The sequence below is a fragment of the Pygoscelis adeliae genome, unplaced genomic scaffold (genome assembly GCF_000699105.1).
Source record: "Pygoscelis adeliae isolate BGI_AS28 unplaced genomic scaffold, ASM69910v1 Scaffold7, whole genome shotgun sequence".
NCBI lineage: Eukaryota > Metazoa > Chordata > Aves > Sphenisciformes > Spheniscidae > Pygoscelis > Pygoscelis adeliae.
Window position 1 is genome coordinate 319,634 of NW_008825268.1, and position 26,436 is coordinate 346,069.

The window sequence follows — 26,436 nt, forward strand, 5'->3', positions numbered from 1 at the left end:
TACAAAACAGGTTTCTGATTTTTTGATCATTATCTAAGGTTTTGGCTGTTGATACTCCTGCCTTCTCAAGCCTCTAGGAAAGCTGGCAATTACAGGCTTGGTTTTTTCCCCACAAATACATGAACCTCAAAGCACATAATCTAAATTTTTCTAAAATACATATTATGCTTCCTTAAGCAGGATTTCCATTTGCTGATTACTGTGCTTTAGGCTGGTGATTTTTCTTCACACAGGAATGTTATGGTCACGATTATAAATGCAAACTTCCTGAGACTAGATTTGAAGCGTGTGTATGGGGAGGAAGAAAAGTCCTGCTAAACTTGTGGATCTTTGAACAATTTGCTGTCTGGTGGAAATGCAAGTTCACTGGGAAGTTCCCAATGTTGTGCAACAAAATTATGAACTGACAAACAGTTCAGAAGAGACAGTCTACTGAGAAAGTGCATGGCATTTGGTACTGAAACGCAGAGAGCTTTCCAGTCTTGCCTGCGTTGGTGAAGCATGTCCCTTTTATCCTTGTTGGTGATACCACCACTGTCAAGACGGTTGTGTAGGCAAAAAGTTCTGAAAAGGAGCTCTGGGGAATTCTGAATACAGTGAATAAGAATGCACAGATACTCATTGCATTGTATTCAACTTGTCTTCCTGGTTTGACAAATCTATACGGTAAACATGATTTGACAGCATTTTTCATCCTGAAAGTGTTCTGGTTTTGGATCCTTTGTAATGAGACTTGACTTAAATAGGTCAGGAATTCAAGACTCATTACGCTCCTTGCTCCTGTCCCCACAGCACTGTTTTTTTGCACTGCTGAGAAAGAAGAAGCTGTCGAGTACCCTGGCCGTACCCCAAACACCTCTTTCCCCTTGCTGGGCAGCTTTTCCTGGGCACGTGCTGCAGAGGGCTCTGGTGGCACTTGGCGCAGCTTTTCCCCAGCATGTTTGTGTGTGTGTGTATCTGTGTGGCTCGGCCGAAACATGGCAATGCATGTCTAAATGTTCTGTGTTTGCCTTTCTCATCTAAATTCTGTTTTTTTCCCTTTTCTGTCTATAGAAATATTATGGTCTGGATACTAAATGGGGAGACATCGAGCAATGGATGGTAGGCCTTGATCAACGTAGCTAAACAACTTTTACGTGTTGAAGTTTTGTATAGTTCATAGAGTTTGAAGTCCCACAAAGTAGATATTTTCATGTATTGGAAACGTGAATTCCACTCATCACAAGGATTCTTGCAGTCTACATAAATACCTGAAATGTGGCTTATGATCAGCTTAAAACTGGCAAGGGTTTGGTTAGAGCCACCTGTGTCTCCACCCTATCACTTCAAGATTAGCTTAGCATATAGACCCGTTAAAGCCACTTGTGATACAAGGAATATATGTACTCATTTTACTTCTTGTGGATTTTGTTACAATTTGAGTCTTCTCAAATCTGTCTTCAGTTAAATTTTGGGCAAGTTTTATACATGCTTCTTCAGTTACCTTTGTACTTACTAGTCCAGGGGCACTGTTCAGGTGCATTACTACTGCTACTATGGCAATGCTTGCTTTTTCCGATAATGCAATGTCCTGGATTTTACTGTTTGCTAAGTCAGTGGAGTTGAGACCAGATATTGACTTGGCCATTAGCAACATCTGACTGTTTTAACACCCATAATATAAGATGAAGAAGTTGCTAAAAGGCTGGAAGACATTGGCTTCAAATGTTTTTCAAACATAAGTGATTTCATAAACTTACCAGTGATGCCAGATGTAGACTGTTGTTTGTGGCCTTGCCCTACAAGCTGAGTAGCGCACACTGAAAAAGGCAAAACCGAACAGCTGACTTCCAGTGTGGAAGATAATGTTTCAAACTCCCTGACTTCCTTGACCCTTGATAATTAGTTGGTATAAATGCTGGTTTGCTCTATGCCTTCTTGAAAGCCTGCTGCCATATGGACCAACCATCCACCCAAGATGCTCCAATCTCATGGATAAGCCATTAAGTCTCTTCAAATCCTTGCTTGGTGAGCTTAGCTCCACCTTACTCGCAATTCCCTTGCTTAGAAATCAGTTCACCTGTGAGAACCATTAACTATGATGTTGAAACTTTTTTTCCTGTTTTCCATCACTGTTTCTAAATTCCATGTAAAATCAGTTTGTTGAAATGTAATACGTCCTACAGCATTTCCAGCGTTAACGCAGACTTTGGCCTGCAAAAGACAGTGGTGCTGTGTGTCGCAGAGGCTGTAAGCAGAGCACAGGTGCTTTTGGTCTGGAAGAAGGGGCCAGGCTGTGTCCCTCTGGGATACTCACTAGAGAGAGACCATTGCCCTGCCACGTTATTTCAAATAGAAGATTTTTGAGATTTCTTTTGAAGGACTGCAAACTGGAAAGCTTAATTACAAAAGCACTGTAAGTATACTAATTCCCAGATGCAGAGAGATGCACTTGTAACATTTTTTTGAGATACAAATAAAGATGTCACTGTGTAGAGTTTTCTGTAAAAGTAATGACAGTGTGTAGCAGAATAAAACAGAGGGCAGGAAAGTTGGGGTCACAAATGAGAGGGAAAAGGGTTTTTCTGACTTGACAAGGTGTCACCTTCCGTTATTTGGTTTAGCCTTACTGACTCCTAAACACTACTGGTTTCACTGTGTCTTTCTGAAAGTGCTCTGTTGGTGTGTCTGTACTTCAACACTCGCTCTTTCTTTTTCTCTGCTGCCTTGATAGGAAGACAGTGAGCGTTATTCCCGTAGAGCCCGAAGAAATGCCTCGGTTAGTACCTACTTTTGCTTTGTCTTTATGGCTAGACACTTCAGATTAAGAAAACAGACATCTATAAGGAAGGCAGTTCCTTTTTAAAGGAAAAAACAAAACGGTCTCCCACCACCCCAGGCAAGTGAAAACCCCAAAGCCACTTTCTGACTTCTCTGCCCTCTCCCCAGTCACTCCATGGAGCTTTTGCAAATGTGCTAGAATAAAGGGGGGCAGGAGGTGGAAGGGGGGTAAATAACCTGCTTGGAGTGTTTAATGTTCGTTTATTCAGACTGTGGGCCAAGAGCATAGAGCAGGGAACACCCGAGCAAGCTTGTCATTCATCCTGTAGTAAAATGCTTGACAGTGTTTTCTTGGGCAGGGTATGATTTCATTTACTTTCTGCTTATAGTTTTAATGTGATTCTTTTTTAAAGACATTTATTTTGTATGTCTCTTCTTCTGTTCCATATCAAAGCCATCAGCATTTACCTCACTGCCTGTTACTTGTGGTATTTTTCATTGTTTTCTTGTCTTTATACTTTCTTTTGATAGGCTTCGGATGAAGATGAGCGCATGTCAGTGGGTAGCCGTGGAAGCCTGAGGGTTGGTAAATTGTACAATTTTAAGTGTGCATGTGTGTGTACTGATGTTGCTGTCTACTTTGTACCACCAGACTGGTTATAGTACTCTGATAATACCATCCTTCCAAGGTCTTGACATGTACCATGTTCAAGGCATATAGGTTTTTTTTTTCCTGAGTATGTGTAGGTCAATAATTCTTTCAACCAGGGGAATTGTCAGATTTGTATGCACTGTGCAAGAACACCAGCAGAGCATGCGACTCTATAGACACCTTTCTGGTAAATGCTGTTCATTGTTACTGTTGCAAAACATTGGTTTATCAGCTATTTCTTGTATGCACCTTGTAAGCTCCCCTGTTTCATTACTGTTACTGAGAATTTGGGAAGAGAAAGTGCTAGCTTAATCCATGATCAATATTTATTAGCTCAGGTAACCAAAAAGCAAATTATTAGTGGGAATAAGTCTTAAGCACTTTGGAATAGCAGGTGAACACTCTCCTCAAAACTGCTTTAGAGAGATTTGAAATACATCTGCAGGCTTGAGTTTTGTGGAGAGAGGGATTAGTAGAGCACGGAGTGCTGTAGTGCACCAGCAGTCATTTGTAGGAAAAGTTTAAACAGTTTTTTTCCTCAAAATATCCATATAGTATTTTTCCAGATAGTACACGTGTACAAATCTGAACTCCGTTCTAGCATAGACTTAATCAGCTCTTGTAACTGTGAAGACAGTTTAAGCAATTTAGTAGTTGTGAACGGCTAATGCTGTTGTCTCAGCACGTGTTGATAGTCTTCGGAAGACGATCAGAGCTCACTGCTTTTGAGACCTATGGAGAAGCATTCAGCTAACTGCAAAACTGAAACAATCCATAACAGCACTATGGAGGAAGCTCTTGGCAGTCCTGAACTTGAATCAGCTGCGACTAGTTTATGTTATGGAGTCATTTGTATCCAAAACAGTTGTGTTTGAGGAAAAATTTGTTCTACTAATGTTGTTCCCAACTTATCAGTAGGGCTAGTTATGTGGTTAAGCTGGACAATCAGTTGTATTTTGGTAGAACAAGCAAGACCTGTATCATTCATAGCAAGATCTTTATTTGTAATCCTTGATTTCTTGCTTCTTTGGAGAATTCCTGTCATAAAATTATTTTTTTTTCTCCTTAAAAAACTTGCTAATAATCTAGGCTAGAACTACCCTTTTTTCCTGGCAAAGTGTCCCCCAAAGAACAGGATTGAGTGATACACCTCATATACCTCTAGAAGAGTTCTGGAAGATGGAGGGGGGGGGATTGCTACTGCAGAGCCTGCTCAATGATTCCTGATGGAGTTCACTGTAAGATAGCATAAGATGTACTTAAAATTAAGTGTTGCCTTGTTCCCTTTTTAGTGGAATCCTTATTACTACTTATGAAATGCTGTTAAAATCTTCAAGATTGCAAACTTAGTTGTTTTTCCAAGCTAGAAGATGCCTTCAACTCCAAAGATTCAACAGAGAAAAGCTTATCTTCACAGCTGAACATGAAAACCGATATCTATTTTACTCAGAGTTAAATCTGGACACGTTTATGAAAGTGTTTTTTGGAGAGGAAAAATCTCTAGATCAGTTGAAATGTCAATTCTTTCTATTTAGAAGGTGATTATGATACAAATCGGTTGTTTCACCATGGCTGTAATTGTGTGTCCCTTGATATGGCAAGATGCGAGTACACTGGCGCTGTATTTATAGTGGGAGCCCTGTTCATGTGAAACACCTTTTGTTCATGGAAGTGCACTACTGATTCCTTTTGATGTGTTTTTGTAATACGAGCCTGCGTTTTATTGTTATATATTTAAACAGCAGAAGCCTTGCATTCTGTTTCCCCACCATCCCTTGAGAAGAAGCTTTTCTGACCTTTTTTTTTCCCGGAGCAGCCAGTCTCTGGGCTGCCAGCATGCCTTCAGGCTGGGATAACCACTGCTGGTTTGGTGAACAGCGGTTTCCAGCTGGTTCACAGCGGTCTCCAGCTGGTTCACGGGATGGCCCATAAATACCTAAGACTTGTGCAAAGAATGTCCTTTTCTGACAGAAGGATCTAGTTGAAACTTTTCACCATGGTATTTCTAGTGATGTTGCACAGACTCCCCCTGTCCTCGTAAAGTAGCATTTGGTGAATATTCTTATGCAAGCTGACACCTGGGCATGCACAGGAAAAGAGTTTTGACAGAGCTTCCTTCCCTGATCCAGGTGTCCCTGGGATTACAGAAGAAAGTAAATGTTTGCTACTCTGAACTGAAATTTACCCTTACACATCTTTTAGTTGTTTTGTTCACAATGAATTGATACAACATACATTGATCATTTTCCTAGTGTGGGTTTACAGGAGATGCTTTTAATAGTTCGACCACATCTCTCTCTGGCTATTTGTGAAGGTTTGGTTCTTGCTGTGCATGTCTTCAAAACAACAAAGTAAAAAAACCAAACCACAACCAACCTAAAAAATTATCTCTGAGGACTAGAGTTCAGTTTGGCTTCTCAGCTATTTTAGTGTGAAGAAAGCACCAAAAACTATTGCCTTGTGTCCACAAAGGGTTTATAAAACTAGTTGGAGAATTCTGAATGTCCTTCTTTTCTTGGATATTTGAAGGCTCCTTCCGTAGTTGCAGGATGCTATTTTAACTGGTCTACAAGACTTCCATTTTCTGAAAATTGATCTTGCATCTTTGGCACTTGGACTCATTGCACTGTGAGGGGCTGATGGTGTTACAGGTTGCTTTTTGAAGCTATGTTTCTTTTCTGTACAGGAAGTTTTCAATGAAATAAGCCAATATCAGAAATTTATTTCTACCTAAAACTTTACCACCCTCCTAATCTGTGTGGGTTTTTCTCTGGATTTTCTCCTGGAATATTTTCTAAGTGGGTGTCTGAACTGCAGGCACCAGAGATCTGCTGAGCTAGCTTTTCAGGAGCTGGCCTGGATGCTTCTGGCAGACCAACCATCAACATGGACTGCAAAACCACCTGAGATGTTGATTAGACCAGGCTAGCAAATTTAAGCTCCACAGCTGTGACTATACTGTAAACAGTTGCATAGTGTGTTGATATAATGCTAGCTTGATTATATCGCTGCCTCCTGCAGGCAGACCTTCAGCTGCGATGAAGGGGCATATTTACCTTTTCTGTGGCTCATCCTGAACCCATCACAGTGTCCTGCCTCTCTTGTTTCAAGTTCTGCAAGCTTGATTCTTTATCACACAGTTTTTCCTAGGGAAGCTCAGTAACATCATCCTGCGTTTGTTGAGACACTCGAGCCTCTCTTCAGTCTCTTTTCTACTGCGAGTGTCCTTGTTCTCCCACTTCTCAGCTGGCTGTCTCTAATCTGAGACCATCCAGCATGAAATATTGTTGTGTTATTAATCACTCATGACAGAGTTTGTGCATTTTCCTTGTTTTGTTTGCTCCAAAATTCCTGACTTCTGCCTTTGTGCAAGAAGTCCCGCATTATCAAAGTTCTTTAGTTGGGTTTTACATCTCTGTGCCTGTGGTTGGTTTGTTTGTTTGTTTTGTGGTTTGTTTGTTTGTTTTTGTTTTGGGGGATTCTTTTGATTGCCATAACTTGCTTTAGTGTTTCCCTTTGTATTCTGATTTTTCTTTCCTCTCATGCCTTTACAGTCTCATTTGGAATATGCCAGCACCTACCCAGTGGTGAGAATAGTCTGCAAGTTGCAGTGTGTGTTAAAAACTAATCATGAAGAAGAAACTAACATCAATTGTGGTAGCTGATCTGAGATAAGGGACAATCTAAAATGATCCTGAGGCAGTTCGTGGTCTGTGATGTAAAGATGCTACTTCCCTCGCCTACTACTCTGACGCGGTTCAGATGAAAAGTGCTGAATGATTAGAGAGATCTAAACTAGGTCTAGTTCAGTAGTTACCATAGGACAGAGCAGAATAGCTTTTATTTCCCCTAACAGACTTTCTCTATTACATTCTGTCCATCATTTGACCAGGTACATCTGGTCTTATTTCAGCATAAATCTGGAAACTCTCACAAACTCACTCTGAATATATCTAGCAAAGGTGACAGGACAAATACACTGCCTACCAAAGCTGCAGCTTGTGTATCGAGCTGTTACCTTTGCTTGGAAGATAAAACCAAACTCTGTAGGTAATAATAAGACGAGAGCAGGTATTTGCATTAAACACGTTGAGATAAAGCTGACTCTTGGAAGAACAGAAAGGGCACGGGAGGGAGAATGAGGATTGGGACTTTAAGCTCAGTTTAAAAAATTTCCTCGTACTGTTAGTGGTGCTGTCTTGAGGCAGCACTGTGTTGAAATAGAGGTGTCTCAGTTTCTGCAGAAAGCAAACTGCGGAGAGCAGTTTTATAGACTCTCTAGCTTTTTCACTCTCCTTCGCGCCCTGCGCTATTTCAAATTAGAATTGCAATGTATCTATTTGTGAGTGACCTATATACAGAAATGGTTCAAACACATTTGGATTTTGCATGGACGTATTGATGTAGTAAGTATAGACAGCTGGTAGCTCTTTTAATTGACTTAACCCAGCAAGCGTGACTGATTTTTAACTGTGGCTACTAAATTTAACAGTGCTATCATCACTTTTAACAATATTCTTTAATAACCGGTCATTTGACTTTGAGATTTGATTTTTTTCATGTGTGCTTGCTGAGCCATGTTGTGTAGAGCTGGAGGAAAATTGGACTGATGCTTTTGCATGTTGATATGCATGCCTGGCTATGGACGAGTGCACATAAACTCATTGATCTTTTCATCCTGCATTCTTAATCTCACTGCAGGCTGGATTAGAGAATGAGAGGACCAAAAAGAAGAACTACTCCAAAGCAGTATGTATCTTGAGTAACTGTCTCAAAGAGGCTTTTGCATACAAAACCATTGTGAGAGGACAAGAGAATATGTGCAAGTATGTTGGCTGCAAGAGCTCACCAGCCTAATGTCAAGGATACAGTGTAACTATCAGGACTTGTTGGGTCTGCAAGAATACTGAGCATCACTTCATCTGCAAAATGTGGTATAATCCAAACACGTTGGTGTTGTACATAAAAAGCATCTTGAAAAACTCAAAACCTAACTTGAGCTTTAACATTACACAGAAATAGGTGATATTGATAGAATATGTATGTAGTAAAGGCTACATCTTTTCATAAAGGTAGTTCTGCGTAGTATCAATGCCTTACTAGCAGCTGTACAAATAGGGCACTACTTAGAGCACTGCAAAGCCAAACCTGGATTGAAGGTGAAGAATAACGTGCTTTCACACAGTCAGGATTTTAGCTGAATCTCATGGGGAGCAATTCCAGGGAGTGAAGGAGTATGCAAGGGCAGGCAGAGTGGCCCGCCGCTGCTGTGGAGGAAAGGCTACTCATCACAGAAAGAGGTTGCCAGGCTGGGTTGGGGTTCTTCAGTACGTTGGAAATCGGTAGAGAACTTTCTGAGAAGTGGAAGTTGGATGTGGGATTGAGAAAGAAGACTGAAGGAGCAGTATTAGCCACAGTCTAAGGTAAAAGGTGTTACAAGTATAAATGGACATAATGGAAATGAGAGTTTTCTGCGTCTGTTAAAAGCAAGAGGAAAACACAGAAAAGAATAGGGTCAATTGCATACATAGTTATGAAGGGAGAACATGTAAAATCTGAGTATTTCAGCCTCCCCAGTATGCAATTTTATTTGTTATGGTTTTCATGAAGTTTATGATCGGATGCTTAGCGTGTTAACGTAGCGTAGAACAAAGGTCAGCAAGGTCTGATAAAATTGACCCTGCTCTTCAGGAGCTGTCTGGAGTATTTGCCTTCAAAAATACGCGCTGGAGAAGTCTCTGGAGAGGATGGGTCATAGTGACAAGGGAAATGACCTGAGCTATGTGGCTTCAGTTTGAAATCTGAAAGGTACAGGGCAAATTAAATGTGTTTAGAAGTGCCTCAAATATAAGGTGAAAAACAGTTAACCTGGATTTGTGGAAAATTAATCATGTCAATTCAACTTAATTTCCTTAAGCAGAGTAATTATTTCAGGGCATAAAGGAAAAGCATTAGATGTGACTATAACTTGACTATAAGGCTCTTGGCATGTTTCTACATGACATTAAGTGAAACCTTGGGCAAGATCTGGTTCTTGTAAAAGAAATGCCCAGTTAGTTAAAAAATAACTCTGTTAGACAACGAGACAGCTGGAAAGGATCTCATCTGGTCTATTCCCATCTAAGACAGCATCATCTGTTTTTAAAGGGAAAAAGTTCTACGGGAGCTACAGTTTGCCTAGCTGTCTAAGTACAGGGAATGAAGGTGGCTTCACGCGAGGTTAGAATAAAAATACTGATGATGAATAGGAGACAACTTGCCAAAACTGAGTAATAGTAAAAAATAAGGAATGCCACATGTGGGGAAAAATGAAATACACTATTGCAAAGTAAGGAATTTTGCATAGGAATGGTTCAGATAATGATCTGAGGTTACATTTGGTCAATATTACATTGCTGAAAAAAGGCAAACTTAATTCCTCAGTGTACTAATGAAAGGGGCAGTGGAGGTAGTTGGTCTGCACAGTGCTGTTGAGGCTGCAGCTGTTGAGGCTTCAGTTGTTGAAGATTCATTTTAATCATTCTTCAGGAAAGTGTTAGAGAAATTCAAGGAGCCTGGAAAAAAAAAATAGTAAAAACTGGAAAGAAGCCAAGCTGTGTGAGAAGGCTATAGCAATATTTCAAATCTGTTCTTCTTGAAAAAAGAAACTGGATGTTGGCCCTTCATTGTGGTGATAATATTGCATTTCAGTAGCGAATCTAAGCTTTTCCCAGAAGTTGCTTTACCAGCTTGGGTCTAAACTGGTTTCCAAGTTAATTTGTTTAATTTTTCATGGAAGCCACTGTATAGTATGATAAATATTTTGCTTGGAAATTGATTCAGATTTGGTTTAGTGGATTTTCATTTTGGGAATGTATTAAAACTTGGACTTCAAAACTTAATTTGAATAGAAATTCTAATTAAATTGCCACTAAAAAAACCCACCCCAAACACACAGAGTGCTTCCTCATTTTCGATGTTAAACCAGGCCTCGTTGTGAAGTGATGCCAGAATAGTGAATTGCTTGAGAAATCTGAGCTTCTAATGGTATCAATTGAGGTGGCTTTTGGGTCTATCCTCTTTTCTTCAACATCATGTTTCCAGACTAAAAACTGCATTGTAGCAATAGTTTTATTTTATTCCTGACCCTGCTGCCGTAGGGACTTGAAGCATCTCACCCTGCTTGTGAAATGCTCGTTCTGAGCCTGTTTGTTTTTTCTCCTTTGAGAGAAAACATCTTAATGACAACAAGGCAGGCTATTGAGCATGACGGAGGACAGCTGAACTGACTGATACCTCTTAGTAGTCTTTGGCCTGCACACAAAATACTGGGATGTGGCACTTGGTCACTGTCTGAGTTTAATTTTGATGTAACTGGGGAAAGGTAAAAAGAAGAGCTTTCATACAGCATTGCATGTGTACTAAACTGAATTTCTCAAATATCAACTTAGAATTAATTCTTTTGCTACAATTTGCTGCTTTTTATATGATTAGCTGCCAGAGGTATAAGCAACTGGAGTGATAAATTTCTTCTATTGTAGTCTCTCATCCCTAGTGTCCCCTTCTTGTCTGGTGTGCCCTTCACAGAGCGTTTGAAGAGACAGATGCTATAATGCAGTAATAATAGGGGAAGCAAAAGTGTTTCTTAACAAGAAAAAAAAAAAAGGAAAAAGGGGTCAAAAAAGGCAAGCAGGAGTATCCTTGACATTTTTGGCTGGTATACAGGTACTGACAGACACATAAATGTTCATTTCTTCATGTTTGAAATCATGACCTAATCCTGCACTTCTCCTGCAACTGGTGTATCTTTGAAAAGTTCTGTCTCTGCCTTTGTTTTTCATAAGTGATGACTTTTCTAAAAATTCCCTTTTGGGTCTGCATCAATTTTTTTTCTCTCCTTTTTTTTCTTTTTCCTTTCCTTCCATAACAGACCAATGGTTATGAGGAAGACGTGTATGGATCATCCCAGAGTAGAAAATCTAGCAGGGTTAGTAGATGATTTATATTGCTATAAAATCTATTGCTCTATTTAATGGGATTAAAGCTAATTAGCAAATTCTTTTCTGTGGTAAAGCAGGTTTTTCCTGTCTTGCACATTGTGGGTTTTGCAGTTTGTCAGATGTGGAGGTGCAGCAATAAGCTGTCAAAAAAAAATAAAATTAGGCCATGAGTGGGAAGGGAAGTCTCCAAATTTGGTACAAGTAGAACTTGGAAGCCAAAACTGCTTAACTTGTAAACAAAATTGGGTAAAAGTTAAATCGTGACAAGAAATAGTTTGGCGGCACCTAGCATGGAGGATTTCCATGTGCTGGACAACAGAACGATTGTTTTCCAGCCTATGCAATGTGTTCACATCATGCTCTAACACTGAAACTCCCAAGCTTCACCTAGAATTTAATCTGTGTCTTGAGATTTGCATATGTAAAACGGACTTTGGATTTTGAATTTTCCCCAAACGTATGTTGTTTATTTGAAGTTTGCTTAACTAAATGCTTTTTTTTCCTTTATAAACTGTACCCTAGGGTTTCTGGAAACTCCCACAGAGGTAAACAGCCAGTGCAAGTGTTACTACTTAGCTACTTACCATTGATGTAACTTTATTTCTAGAAATATTCTTGTCAAAAAAAGCTTAATTATTAACTCCATTGTGTGTATGTGGGTCACAGTGTTCCCTTCTGTTCCAGCACAAGTGTTTTGTGTCAATTATAAGAATTAACTGTCTTGCTTTGTTAAATATTGGGATTTTTGCAAATTATTTAAAGGTATTGTCTCAAGCAGAGCCTCTTTGTGCGGCAGGGAGGGGAACTGTTTGGGGTTTTTTTCCTTGCCTTTATTTTAACAAAGGCAGACAAAAGCTCAGAGCCTGTTGATCTTTATGCTATCAAGACTGCTAAAGAAATTTAGTGGTATGCAGACTAAAGCTCTATGTTTAGGGGAAAAATAAACTACTTTTAAGACTCCGTTTAGCTAAGTGTTTGATCAATACATGCTAAATGTGAGATAGACTTCAGTGAGTTACTTTGTAAGCATGAAGTTAAGCAGGCGCTTGTATAAATAGTGAAATGGGGCCTTATATTTCATGTCCATTTTTAATTGTTGCTTCCATATGGTTTTATGCATTTAGCTTGTATATGTGGATAAGAGAAAATGAAATACTGTTGCTTAAACTGTTAAGAAAACATTATGTCCTGTTGTTGGCACTCTTGCTGAACTGCTTGACAAGTTCAAGGAACTTTTTTATGTAGTACTTCTGACAAATGATGTTCTTATTCTTTAATGACATAATCCAGAGCTCCAAGTACTGCAGGAAAAGCAAAATATCTGTAAGAAAGTCATCCAGGGAAAAGAAGTAGTTTGGTTTCCATTTAAATAATTTAAAATCCTCTTGGTATTAGGGTTTGTAGCATGGAGGTTTAGTGTATGTAGAGCATAATTACGGCAACATCATTAGTTCCTTGCTGTTTTCATTACTAAGCGTCATTCAGATTAATCGTCATTTAGAATGGGGATGAGAGTTTGGAGGTGACTTGGAATAGCTGAAACTCCAAAACCAGTTGATGCCAGTCCGGCTGGCATTCACCTTTAGGAATATTCTCTGTAAAAACCCCAAACCTAACTGTAAAGATTGCCAAAGCAACAACAAAAAAGAAAGAGGCAGAGTTCATCAGGTCAGGGAGGGAGGAAGTGATGAGTCTGCTGATAAAATAGTTTTTTCCAAAATAGGTGTCCAATTTTAAGTCACAAAATGGAGTGATGTCTGCATGGAGATCAGCCTTTGTACACTGTACTTGCAATATCACAGGTTGATTCCTTAAAAATAAACAATGCCATGTGCCTAGTCCACGTGCAGATTACAAACTCCTTAGGTGGGAACAAAAGCAAGCTCTGGAACTTCCTCCTCACTAGGTAATAGGCTCTGCTTGAGACAATACCTTTAAATAATTTGCAAAAACCCCAATATTTAACAAAGCAGGACAATGAATTCCTATAATTGACACAAAACACTTGTGCTGGAACAGAAGGGAACACTGTGACCCACATACACACAATGGAGTTAATAATTAAGCTCAATTCAGTTTATTCGGATTTCTTTTCAGTGAAAGTCTTATTTTACAGGCATGAGGTTTTAAAGTAGTTTATTTTCCCCCTAAACATAGAGCTTTAGTCTGCATACCACTAAATTTCTTTAGCAGTCTTGATAGCATAAAGATCAACAGGCTCTGAGCTTTTGTCTGCCTTTGTTAAAATAAAGGCAAGGAAAAAAACCCACAAGAATGAGGCAGAAAGGGATCTAAATTTTTGAGGCTGGACAATGATTTATCCTCAGTATATACCTGTGGGTGTTGTGTCTTATCCACAGATCCATTTGCCTGCAGTGACAGAAGTCCAGTGTCAAGAACAAACAAGTTTCCTTAGTTTGCCACAGATCTCCCTCATTTGTAAATGGAGTTAACACCTACATAATTTATAGTGATGATTCAAGGATTAGTTAGGGCTTGTAAGAAAGCTGAGTAATTGCTGACTAAAAGCAGAGTATTTTGGTTGTCTAGACCCCTGAAAGAAATGACTGGAGAAGCAGGATGTTAGAGAACAGCTGTAAAAGGAGAGCTCTGGAGTATAGCGAAGAAGGTAGAGGTGTGGAACTCTTTCAGAAAAAACATTCCCACCAGCGTGCACGCGCCCATGGGAAAACAAGGAATCTAAACAGTGCCTAGGAGGCTTTGAAAAAGCCTTTGCAACTCATGTATTGTTGCAGGGCTAGTTACAGGAGACTGAGCGAGCACAGAAGTCATTTCACGAGGGTGGGGATGCAGGGAGCTAGTGTTTCCTCCCTCGCTCCTCCGTGCTGCCTGCAGCAGCCTGTGCTCGCTCGTAAGCATGCCTTCCTGGTGTGGCTTTATACCCTTCCCGCTTGGCTTGGGGCTGCATCTCTCCCTGGCACGGCAAAGTAACTATTTTACCACATTTTAGATGTGCTTTTAGACTGCCATTTTTCTGAAAATAAGGAAAATACAAAGTCTTCCTAGTATGCCTGTATTCTTCTTGATTCCTTTGGCTCCGTGAGATGCATAATGTCTTATATATGGATTTCCAATCTGCATTGAAAACAGACCTTGATTTGCAAATTTAAATATCCCTCCGTGTTAAAAACAGCTGTTTATAACAACTTAAGTTGTTCATAATATATTGTTGCATGCTCCTAAAGCTTTTGGGAAGCCGAGATACTGAGTTCCACTCAGTATTATAAATATCGTACCGCTGTCAGCCTTCCTGCACCCTGGCAAGCCCTGTGTGCCAGCTTTGCATTGAAGTGTATGTGCAGCGGAAATTCTCACAGATAATACACAACAGCAGAAGAGCTGAGCTGGCATCCTACACTCCAATACAGCTGCTGGGGGGAGTGAATGGGGATGTTGTATAGCACACTAGATAAATAAGGTAGTATTCTGGAGGGTAAGGGTGACTTTAAGTCCACTGGAGTTGTCTGTCAGTCACTATTGGTACTTTTGGTATTTAAGGTGGCGTTGAATTAAGATCTTCCCATTCTTGGGGAGACCAAATAGGTGAACCAAAAGTGCAAAGTTGGCTAGATGCTAGGTAGGAAGTTGCATAAAAGAAGGTGTTTAATTTAGACAGTCTCACTTCTTACAGTAAAAGTTTTCTTTGCATTCAGTCTTGCCACGTCGGACACTGGGCTGCTCACTTTTCCTGATGGGCACACCCAGCAGTTTTTGGTCCCTGGCTTTGCCCTCTGTCTCCCAGCAGAGTTGTCCTGACACCTTCTCCTGCATCTTTTGTGGGTTTAACTTACAGGGCATAAACTCCTCAAGAATTCAGAAGGAAGCTGACCTACTCTGACCAATATGTTTTTCCAGTGCTTGATGGGCAGTGGCAATCCACTCTGTCTGCAGTGGTGGGACTGCACATGCAAAGAAATAAATCCTGTGAAGCAGGAGCCTGTTTTTTTAGGTATGAAGCTGTGATGCAGCCATTTATTCTGAGTTTGAGCCTGGAAGCTAATATTTCCAGCCTCTTGTAAAACAGATGTTGTCTGTTCTGTTTTACAGAAGCTGGAAGTATGTTGGTAAATATAGCTTCGCTTAACTAGAGCTGGCATGAAACTTAGGTACATGAACTGCATACATGCTTTCGGAAATGTGCTCCATCTTCTTCAAGTCCTGTACATGTCCTTGTAGTATACTGTCATGTTGGGTCATAGCAATGAGAAGGGAGGAGAGAATGTGAGGGTTTGAAGCCTTTTCAGTGGATGATAAACCAGACAGGTATTTTGTGCATGAGATGCTGTAGGGATAGAGGAAAGGCCTTTTGTCTATTTAAAAAATCTCTACCTTACAAATGGAAAGGGCACATAATTTTCACACATCCTCATATCTTTAATGCAGTTTCCTTAATGTAGTTATCTCTTCTTTTTGCATCTGTGACCACTTTGACTCCTTGCTATTTGTAATCACCTAATTTACTTTTTGCTTCCCATTTAAAGGAATTTAGAAAGCCCTTCATGTTATGAAACAGTTATCAAGAGGGTTTTTTTGTTTGTTATTAATGCAGGCTTCGTACTACTCTGATCTGGGTCTTCACAACAGCGGCTATGCTTCCACATCTCAACCTTCTTCCCAAAATGGAAACTGGGTCTGTTACCCTCTGGCTTTACCTTGCCTGGACTTGTTCTGACTGCATTTGGATAATACAACCTCTTGTACTTAGGAATGAGTTTGGACCAATTGTCAAGAGTCTCTGTAGCTCTTTTTAGTAAAAACTTTAAAAAACCAAAACAGACCTTTTAAGATTGGAGTGAGTAATGGAAAGCTGTTTTAAAACGAGCACAATTAGTTTTCCTTTGCTGCTCCTCCCTTTCCTACAGTTATTTTGTTTGCTTTTGACCTCTGGAAAAATAAGGGAAATCTTAATTAACTGAAGTTCTCTATTCTATTTGAGGCAACTCTCTGCTGACCGTGTCAGTCTAGCAAGCTTAAGACAATCCAGTCTGCATAAAATGAAATTACAAGCAAGTAATTCACAGACTGCTAGAAGAAAATCGCTGAAGCTTCAAAATCACTCAGGAGGTTGGATTGTCCTCTGCGTGTGGACAGAGCTCAGCCAGTCCGGCGCTAGCAAAGCAGTGCTTCAGCAGTGGTCCACAGCCTGTCCTGCCCGATGGGCAGCAGCATGAGGACATCGCCTGGTGCCTTGGGGTGGCTGGCGATGGGGGCACTGCAGATGAGCAGGGTGACTTGCAGCAGCACATAGTCTGCAAGCTGTGGGCTGGGGACCACTGCTGGAGTATCTCTTGCACCTAATTATGCCAGATACAGTATGTGCTCTCTGAACTTAATTGCTGCATCTTGTGAATGATGGTTACTAACAGCGAAGCCATTTTTTTTACGGTGCTCTGACTTAAGTACTCATAATCTTCCTGAATTATTTGAATTTTCTCTGCATTTTTGTTTAAAATACACAAAAGATGATCTTACAGCTGTGTGAAACACTTAAAATGTATATCTTAAAACACTTCTGTCTTTGTATGTAGTTCTTTTTCTGGCTTTGGTTGAAGTGAGGAGAAACACCCTTTCTGGCTGCTACACACAAATGTGTGTGAGACAATAACAACTTAACAACCTAAAATTAAATTACGCTGTTTTGCTTTTGCATACTGTCATGTCCTCCCTTCCTGTAGGAAATGCATGTGTCTGCTTGGTATTCTTAGTTTTGGGAGTTGAGATCTAATGTTTTTATGGCGCAGATGACTAATATTTTCTATACTGGGTTTCCTTCTGTTGTAGTTTAATAATCTTAATCTCTTATCAGGATGGTTAATTCTGCTGTAGGCGCCTTTTTTTTGTTTCATTTTCTATGCAAAAAAGTTTTGTGCTTGTCTTCCTCAGCCCTCCTTGCTGTACAGCGATGCCCTGCCGGCCAGAAGTTACAGGGTTTGTTGTACTAATGCTCTAAACACAAGTACCGAAGCCACCCACCTTCAGCCATGCATATGTTGTCTCTTACCTCTGTAGTTCCTGTTGGGTCCATTTATTTCACACTCTGGTGTTTGATCCATCTGAATGCACGTGTGCGATGCTGTTTGTGCAGACCGGGATTTGCTGATCCTTCCTTTTATTCCCATTGGAACTGCACAACCACTGCTCCTGGGGTTGTGATGCTGCCACAGGCTTCTCTCTGGATGGAGATGGTTGTCATCATTTTGGTGTATTAGCTACAACGTGCAGGAGCAGGCCAGAGAGAGGCAACATCAATTCTTTCTGGTTGTGTAACAGCTAACAAGACTCCGTTAAAAAAATTTTTGTGGCCAATTTCCACTCTTCTTGTTTAACCTTTAAAATCAGCTTCTCTTGAATTTTATTCTAAATGCTTAAAGGTAGTTTCCTGTGTTTCCTGAGCCAGACATTTATATGCTAAACTGGAGCCAGAGTCTTAGAATATGCATCTTCTGCCTTTTTTATTAATTTGGTAAACTGGCTAGTAAGTGAAACTCATCAGGTGTAAGTGCAGGGTTTCCTCCCCCCCCCCAATGTTTTGCCAGCACCAGAAAACACCTTAAGAATTGATGAAGCCGTTTTGTTGGAAGGCAACATGAACTGTTGAATTGATGACTGGGAGGACAGTTAGAAATGCATGACTGTGTGATGGACTGGGGGGTAGATGTCAGATTTTGCACATGCCTTGTAGAGTTTCCCAGCTCACTGACTTCAGGTTGTGTAAGATCTTCACTTGCATGTTGCTTGTGGTTGTGTACAGGGGATGTCCCTGTCCTTGCACATACTGCTCATTCCCGTATGTCTTTTGTGCTGCACCTTGTGAATTTGTAATGCTCCAAACTGAAATCAAGAAACTAGGTCTGCCAGTCCTGTTCTGACTCTGTCTTTTAATTGTAGGCGTCTGTGTATGATGACAGCGTTTACAGTGGGAGTCGTCGGTATAGTGCCTCTAGTTCTCGTGCTGTAAGATGTTTTCCTCATTTCCCTGTTGTCTTGTCTCTGTCCTCCAGTAACCCGTGTGTACCAGAACACAGCCTTTTCTGGGCTGGGGAACGTTTGAGATGGACTGTGTGAGATTCATAGCCTGCTGCTGTAGGCAAAAGCATGAGCACCGTTTCCGTGAGCTTCTGTGAAATAATAAGTAGTGATTTATCTGCTGTTGTAACGCCTGGCCTCGTGCAGAGCAGCTCTGGCTAGTACCGACAGAGCCCAGCGCTTGGCACTCGCCTCCCCTGCAGCGAGGGGAATTCAGCTCTGCCTTGTACTTGGTTGCAGATAAAACACCTTGGAAAGACAGTACATAAAGTCCCTTCCCTCCCTAGACTTAATTGTTCTTTTGAGAACTGAGAGTAAACCAGGTTTTTTTAAATAAACAAATAAATCACTTCCCCATTAGCACTTACCTGCTAGCATGAAGTAGAGGATTGTTGTGAACGTATGGCTTGCTTGGTTTTGTTTGTTGGATTTACATTCTGTAGTGATGTCTCGGGCAACTTGTGACAACACTTTTGAAATACGTGCTTCTGTGAGTGGAGGGCTCTGTCATTTATGGGGAGAGACAATATGAGGAATGACAATATAAATTGTTTCCTTTCAAAAAAGAGAGGCTGCAGGACTCAATTTACAGATTGGAAGGCAGAAAATGCCTTCACCTCTTCTGAGATGGGGCCTCTGTGTCATGTTGGGTGTTTGGGCCAGGCAGTACATCTGCTGCTGCTGTTGTATCTGCCTGGAAAAAATAAACCAGTCTTTTCTGATTTTTAAATTCTGCTCTGTGGACCCAGTGCTTATTCTGCCTCTGAACTCCTTCACTGATTATCAAGAAAAAACAACCAACGAAACAAAAACGACCCCCAACAAACAAAAAAACACTACCCAAGACCTGAAAAGAAAAAAGCCTCAAGACAAAGCATCGGCATTAAATTAATGTTAAAAATTACAATTTTATTAGGTTGGAGAAGGAAACAAACTTTCAAGAATGCTTACTAAGCACTTGTTAGTCTTTAAAGGGCTATGGCATCCTCTTCCAATCACACTGATTCACTAATTGGGCTGTGCATCTTGCTGCTACTAGCGTTAAGTTTCAGGTTACTTTTTTGTTTCACATTTGTGCCTTATTTTCATTTGGCTGCCTTGGAAAATTCATTGATACTTATCCATTTGAACTGTAATTCAGTGAATTTTGCCACTGAGGCTGCGCTGAGCTGGTTGTAGCCCTTTGTTTGTGTGGGATGTCATTCTTTTTGAGGTAAGTCTCTCAAAGGTCCAGATGATACACTTCTACTCTTGGGAGAAACAATTTACAGCAGGCTCTGAGCCCAAACACTGTTTACAAGTCTTTCAGCCACTGTTAATGGCTTGAGCAGGGAACACTGAATAAAATGCTGGTGCTTGTTCCCCTTCCTCCACCCTGTGCCGCAGGTATTTGGAAGCCTGTGTATAACCCAGCCTTCCCAGTTTCTGTTGCACGGTCACCTGCAGTAATGAGAGAGTTGAAATATGAGGTTTTTGCCTCAAAGGGAATGGCCTTGTCACAGTTACAGTTATCTGTGGTTATTTTAATGTGTCTGAACCTCATAGCACTTTTAACATGTAGAGGGTGTGCCATTTGGGTAGCGATCCCCAAAGACAGTTTTTGGATGATCAGAGGACAGGTGAATGCAGGGGGCGAGCCTGAAACTGGCTGTGTTTGGTCTCAGCTAAACAAGTGGCACTTGCTTCCATTTTCTGCCCTGCAATACATAGGGAGCAACTATGGAATAAATAGGTCCTGTGAGACATTAATATGGGATTCATCAGTAGTTAATACTACTTCCTTGTCATGTGTTTCAAGTTTATTCTACATCCTTGTTATGTTAAACATAAAGTGCCAGTGATGGCGCAAGGCTTCTGTGCTAGAACTACTTAATAAGAAAACAAAATCTAAATATTTACTAGAGTGCTTTCTGGTCTTAATTTAGGAATTGAAGTGGCTGTGATTGTGCATAGTTTACAAGTATTTTCAACACAGTTCTAAATCTTGTGTATTCTCATCTCTGAAATGAAGCTCAGTAGTTCAGGTGTGTGAAGCCAGTGTTGCTTCATGTTAAGATGTCTGAGGACATGGCTTGGTCACATTCTGCGCTGCTTCAGGGCTTGCTAAGGGCTGTGTACCTTGGAACGTAATTCTTTGTGGTTAGTAACTAAGCTTATGGTTGTACTGTAGCTGGGGTTATTTCCAGCTTACCCTCTTATCATTTAATTAGTACTGTGAGCTTAATTTTCGTTTAATACTGTGACGCTTTGCTAGCGTGGTTAATGATGCTGAAACAGTCCTCCAATAGCTTGGTGAAGACTTGGCTGCCTCTGTAGCTGAGGGGTCCAGGGGATTCCTGTAGTGGCCAGGTAACCTGACAGAAGAAGCCTTAAAAAAAAAGACAGAGTACGTGCATCTGAAAAGTAGGATAATTCTTTATATTTCGGTAGTTTTGTATCCGAGAAACAGTCTTAAGCGCCTATAAAATAAACTCATGAAGGTTATTAGCAGCATAGTCTGAGCTGCTGAGAAGAGCAGTTCCTGTCCCTGAACTGCCTCTGCCCTTGTGTCGGTACAAGCTTTTGCATGTGAAATTATGACGGACTGACATGCCTCTTTACAAAGGCTATGTTCACAATTGCCTTCAGGTGGTAGCAATAGGAAAAATATCATGTCCGGTAAACCTCAAAAACTTCTTTAATTCATCTCTGTTCTGAATGTATCAAAACCTCCCTTATATGTATGCTTATGTATCTTTCTATAAAGTTCATCTAAATACAAGATTGAGTGTGAAGCTGCTACTCTGAAATCTGAAAATAGAGGGAATAATTCTAAAATACATTTCCGGAATAAGTTTTAGTTTTGTTTCCCTGACGCTTTAAACTTTCATTTCCCTCCTCTACTTCCACTGCATTATAACCTCTGGAAATAAAACAGCGTAGACACATTCTTTGTCCTTGTCAGCAACAAGTCAGCCCTGTCTGTTCTGCATCACTGCTTAGATGTTTGCTTTTAAGAAGGACTAACATACTTTCTTTGGCAGGAGATGAGGACTGCAGGTGCTGGAAAAGCAGGAGATACACTCAGTTTCTGAGATGGTCTCAGTTTTTACTTTAATCACCACATAGATGGATGTTTCTTGCTTTGGCCTGTGGAGCATGGATTCTTTTTATATGTGCACAATGTTGGAAACATGGGAAGAAGGCTCCCTAGAGAACCTCGAAGCTCTTGAAGAGTAGTAGGATTGAGCCTTTTGTACAGAGACTGAGAGTTGTTTACTTGTGACTGGTATCTTAAGATATATAAATAAATCATTAGTATTCTGTTATTCTAAGAATTGAATCAAAACTGTACCTGGTCCGTCAACTGGAATTACTGCTTGCCTTAATTTTTAAATGAACACTTGGGGTGTCTGTTCTCTGACTTTCACTGCTATTCCCTTGTCCAGCTGCATGTAACCATTTTTGTAACTAACCTCGGATGTAATGCTCTAAATCCTCTCTCGCTTCCCTTCCCAATTCTAATGCTTTTCTCTTTTCTCTGCTTACTATTCTTGGTTTACCTGCGGCAGCCTTCTGAGTACAGCTGCTACCTTGGTTCAGGATCTCGGGCATCCTCAAGAGCCAGCTCTGCTCGGGCCAGTCCGGTGGTGAGCTCCTCTATTTTTCTTTGTCCCTAAACTGTTTAATTTTTCTGTTCTTCAAGGTCTCTTTTGTACAAAGAGGTCACTGTACCTCGTGAGACAGTTTCTTATGGTATTAATTGGACCTTCTGGGCAATGCTTAAGACAAAGAAGGGGTGAAACAGACGAGAAATTACAAAACCAAAGTGATTTCTATGCAGATGCACGTGTTTTACAATAGAAGTATACTTTGGACTCACGTGATGATGCTAAATTTTTTCTAGGTTGGGCATAATGCACATCGGCAAGGGTACTGTGAAAAAGACTGGGTTGTTGATGCTAGTGCCGCATCTCCTTTCGTTATTAAAATCAGGAGACCCTAAAATCTTACTGCAGCATTCAAGTAGTTTAGTTTCTCTCTATTCAGCAGTATTTTGGTGTTGTGTTGCTGTAAGGCTGCAGGGCTATCCAGAGATTGGATTTGAACATATTTGTTGGACTGTAGATTACTAGGCACTGCAGAGTCTTTAGCATGGTGAAGTGCTAGAAGGATTACACGTACCCAGCGTGTCTAGCCATCATGAATTCCTGAGTAGTCATGGCTGAGCAAGGCTCAAATGCTAAAGGCCTGTCCAACCCCCGTGACTGTAGTTGACCAAGACAAGACTTTTTCCCCTGCTTTTTGCAGATATAAAGTAATTGTCTTCTATTTTTTCAGTGGCATATTGCTGCTTTCTCTTTGTGATTGTTCCATCTAGTTGTTTATAACTCCGAATATCTTTCCTGATTAATTTCAGAGCAATGCCTGATAGCATGGTGACAGTAGCAGAGCGGAGTAGCATGTCTTTTAGAGGAAATGTGCAGCTTACAGTAAACTAGTCTGTAACAAAATTAATCTTCCATGCAGAGTGAGTTTTGAAGTGTTGCACTGAGTTTCAGTAAAGTGGCTTTGCTTCATGGAAGCGTTCCTCCTAGTAAAGTTTTAATGTGCTAGTTTTCCTGGGACCTGTCACGTATTACCTACCGCATCCCCAAGATAGAAAGTGATGAGGAGGGTGATACTGTAAATTAACACACACAACGTGTTTCTCTAGTCATAACATCCTATTGCCTTTGTTGCTTTGCTGAGTAGCTGAAACTTAAATGCTGTAAATGTTGCCTTAAGGATTAATTAAAAAGGAGTATCTGGATAGTAAAGCTACCACAGCATGCGATACGGTAAGCTGTAATATGAACTATTTGGAGTGTTCCTCTTCAGTAAACACACATAGTCTGCAGTAAGGAATTGCTTTGTATCTGATGTCCCCCGTCATGCTGGTTCCCCCTTCTAATGTAGCCTGCAATTTGAAAACTTGGGCGCTGTGGGTGTTTTGTCCCACAGTTAGAAATGTGCAGTAGGTCTGCATCCTAGTGGTGAAAGGTGCCTGAACTCTCCACGCAAGGTTACTTCTTGTCCTCAGGCAGGGAATAGGCGAGCCTTTTGATCATCACGCGAGCCCTCTCCTTCTAAGTGAGAAAGAGCTGCATAAACTGGCTGGAGCAAAAGAAAATGGAACTGATAGAATAGAACTATGTGCTCTGAAGTATTGGTGTTTCTTAAACACAAGGGTACATCCACTTTCTAAAATTATTTTTTTTTAAAAAGGACTTTCATCAGATAGCGTATGGTAGCCAGTGAGCTATAAATAAATCAGTATTTTAGTTAGTCACTGAATCTGAGTCCCTGAGCTATGAGTTCTTGCAGTATATATCTTACATTAGTAATACTTCTTAAATGGCTTTGCAAACTGAATTTCAATTATCCCCAAAGCAAAAAATAATCAGAATAACCAGGGATTCCATTAAAGTTCTTTAAGTGTAAGAAATGGGCACCCATACATTGATGTTGGTTTCCATTATGTGTTTTTTGTATGCAGTCCGAGTCGTTTGTGCAAGTTGCTTATGGTCATCACAAAATGCAGCTTGCCCCTCCTGGGAAGCATAGGGGATTTTTTGTCTTTTAATTCTCTGCTTACATTTCACGCTGTTTATCTGCAAGTGCCTGGAGATGGTTAGCTGTGTCAGCACTGACACTGGAGAGGTGCCAAGCCGAATCTGCTCTGCAAGGAGACAACAGGCACTTTATTTATTTATTTTTTAAAAATTAGTGGTTTATTGCAGGGTGTGAAGAGCTTCCGTTATTTCCGTGGCCTTGAAGAAGAGCTGAGAGTTAACACTGTAGTGGCTCTAAAAGGCACTACTGCAGGGGCTTTGCTTCTCCTAATGCAAGGTAGTACAAGCCTCGTTAACAGGGTGGCCTTGCTCTTAAAAGTTCTAATTGCTGCACGGGGTCAATGCAGCAGCACCTTGTGATTTAATTTTTTTTTTTTTCCCTTTTTTTGCTGTATTAAACAGACAATGCCTTTTCCTGTAACTCGCAGTAAGGAATCACTTGCCTTGCCTTTTACTAACAGAGGTTTCAAGGTGTTTTGATAACATTTCCAGTTGTGTACTTGATCTTGGCAGTAAAGATGCTGAAATAGAGCCCTGTCTTCTCAGTGAGCTTAGCAGTGTATCGCTTCCACTCGTACATTCCTGACATGTCATCTGCTTGGACTTCCTAAAGGAGGAATAAAAATCTCCTTGGACGATGGCAATAACTTGTGAGACAAAAAAAGGGGTTGGTTTTGTCTGTATCAGTAGTCTATATTAGAACTGTTTTAATATTGCTAACCCCCAAAACTGAGTTGTTCCCTGCCTTAATGTATCGAGCCATATGCTTTCTTGATTCTGCTTTATATATCTTCTGGCATTTACACATGTAAAGTTTTGATTCCGAGTTTACTTTTTAAATGGCTGGCAGAGGAGGAAGGAAAGGGGAGTGTTTGTTGGGTTGAAAAGCTGAGTTTCCAGCACGCTTGTCACTTGAGAGTGTGATAGTTTACAAAATCCGTGTACTGTAATCATGAGTGCTTAACACTGAAGTTAAACATGATCATCTTATGATTATGGGCATTATTAGGCAGAAAAACAAAACTGGACTGTTCCCAAGCCTGACTAACTATCATAGGAAATTACATATTGAGAATGGAGAATGATTCAATTTAACTTTCTAAATTAAAGCGTACAATATCTTGTTACTGCAGCCCTTAAATCTTTTCTCAGAATTTTGTTTCTCCCTTCTATCACTGTTCATCAAACAGTGAGCAAAAAGCGACAGCAGGTTTCCTGCTGTGCACAGCTTTGCCAGCTGTGTTCTCATTTGTGTTATGATGTTTGTAATACAGTAAAAGCCAGGGATATACTTAAACAGAACATGTGAGTATTTATTTGTCTTTGTATGTATTTTTAAGACTTCAGTATATCTGTATGAAGTTCACTGTTTGACTTTTTTTTTTGATGCGGTGAGTAAACATTTTTCCCATTATCCCCACTAGTAATTATTGTCTGCTGTCCTTGCAGTTACTGCAGATATGCAAATGCGTTATGTTTAATATCAAAGCATTATACTTGATATAAGATACGGATCTTAAGGCTACTGAGAGCAAACATCAGGCCCATTTGTAGAGATTGAGGTAAATCTTGTGGCTGAGCTAGCGGCATGTTTTGGCTGAGATGGGCTTTTTAATATGAATTGCAGGAATTTTTTCTTTTTTTTTAAATTAATAAAAGCAATTATTTATACATTTGAAATAGACTCAGAATGCGATAGTATTTATCTGAAGATTTTTCTGAGCAAAGGAAGGGAAAATAACAGGAGAGGGCACACTTTACTATTCTGAGAAGATGATCTTTTGTGTTAACTCTCTCCCTTCTTGTGGAGTCTCAGATGGCGGGCACAAGCAGTTGGCATGCAGCCTAGCCAGGTGGGCTGGTACCAGCACAGATCATACAAACTGCGAGACTGAAAATGCAAGTGCCACTTAGAGAGTATGCAGTCCTCAGGTATGCATTAATGCACAGTTGTGAATAGCTCTTCTCATTTGAAGCAGCTTATCGTGTTCTCACCAGCAATAAAATGAAGACAGTCAAACTTAATTTTAATGGAAGCAGTTATCAGTGTGCTCAAGCTTTGCCTTCCCTCCTCTACCCTTACAGATTCACAGTAGGCTTGTATCCTAACCCAGCCACTGACAGTCTGGGCGTGCTTTCGGCCCCTCCAGAGTGAGGATTTGCTGCAGTGCTAACTTGCATTTCAGAGACTGATAAGTTTGTTTAAGTAATGACGTTTGGCATAACACTCATTCTTGAGCGAGGATACTTCTGACAAATCCACTTTAGACCTGACAAAGTTCAGCAGTGTTTTTCCCCTGCTGACTTTTAAAGGCTTATTGATAATTGCTAGTGTTAAGGTGGCTCTCGTTGGAAAAACACGCAGGAACCCTCTGTGTTACTGCCCAGATGATCAGACTGGTAA

At 40.4% G+C, this 26,436-nt stretch overlaps 1 protein-coding gene across 6 annotated transcripts in view; it reads left to right on the plus strand.

The window, feature by feature from the left end:
• Positions 1–26,436, plus strand: part of LRRFIP1 (leucine rich repeat (in FLII) interacting protein 1) — a 119,544-nt gene that overhangs the window by 61,786 nt on the left and 31,322 nt on the right. For 2 of the 6 annotated variants that reach the window (XM_009329632.1, XM_009329634.1), the window contains exons 4-13: positions 1,054–1,101; positions 2,714–2,758; positions 3,292–3,342; positions 6,967–6,999; positions 8,114–8,161; positions 11,322–11,378; positions 15,962–16,042; positions 17,296–17,340; positions 18,301–18,366; positions 21,990–22,067. The exons of 1 other annotated variant lie outside the window; for it this stretch is intronic. In XM_009329632.1, coding sequence (XP_009327907.1) covers positions 1,054–1,101; positions 2,714–2,758; positions 3,292–3,342; positions 6,967–6,999; positions 8,114–8,161; positions 11,322–11,378; positions 15,962–16,042; positions 17,296–17,340; positions 18,301–18,366; positions 21,990–22,067 — 552 coding nt within the window. The remainder of the gene's footprint in view (positions 1–1,053; positions 1,102–2,713; positions 2,759–3,291; positions 3,343–6,966; positions 7,000–8,113; positions 8,162–11,321; positions 11,379–15,961; positions 16,043–17,295; positions 17,341–18,300; positions 18,367–21,989; positions 22,068–26,436) is intronic. 3 more of the 6 variants (XM_009329630.1, XM_009329635.1, XM_009329631.1) reach the window with 2 other exon arrangements.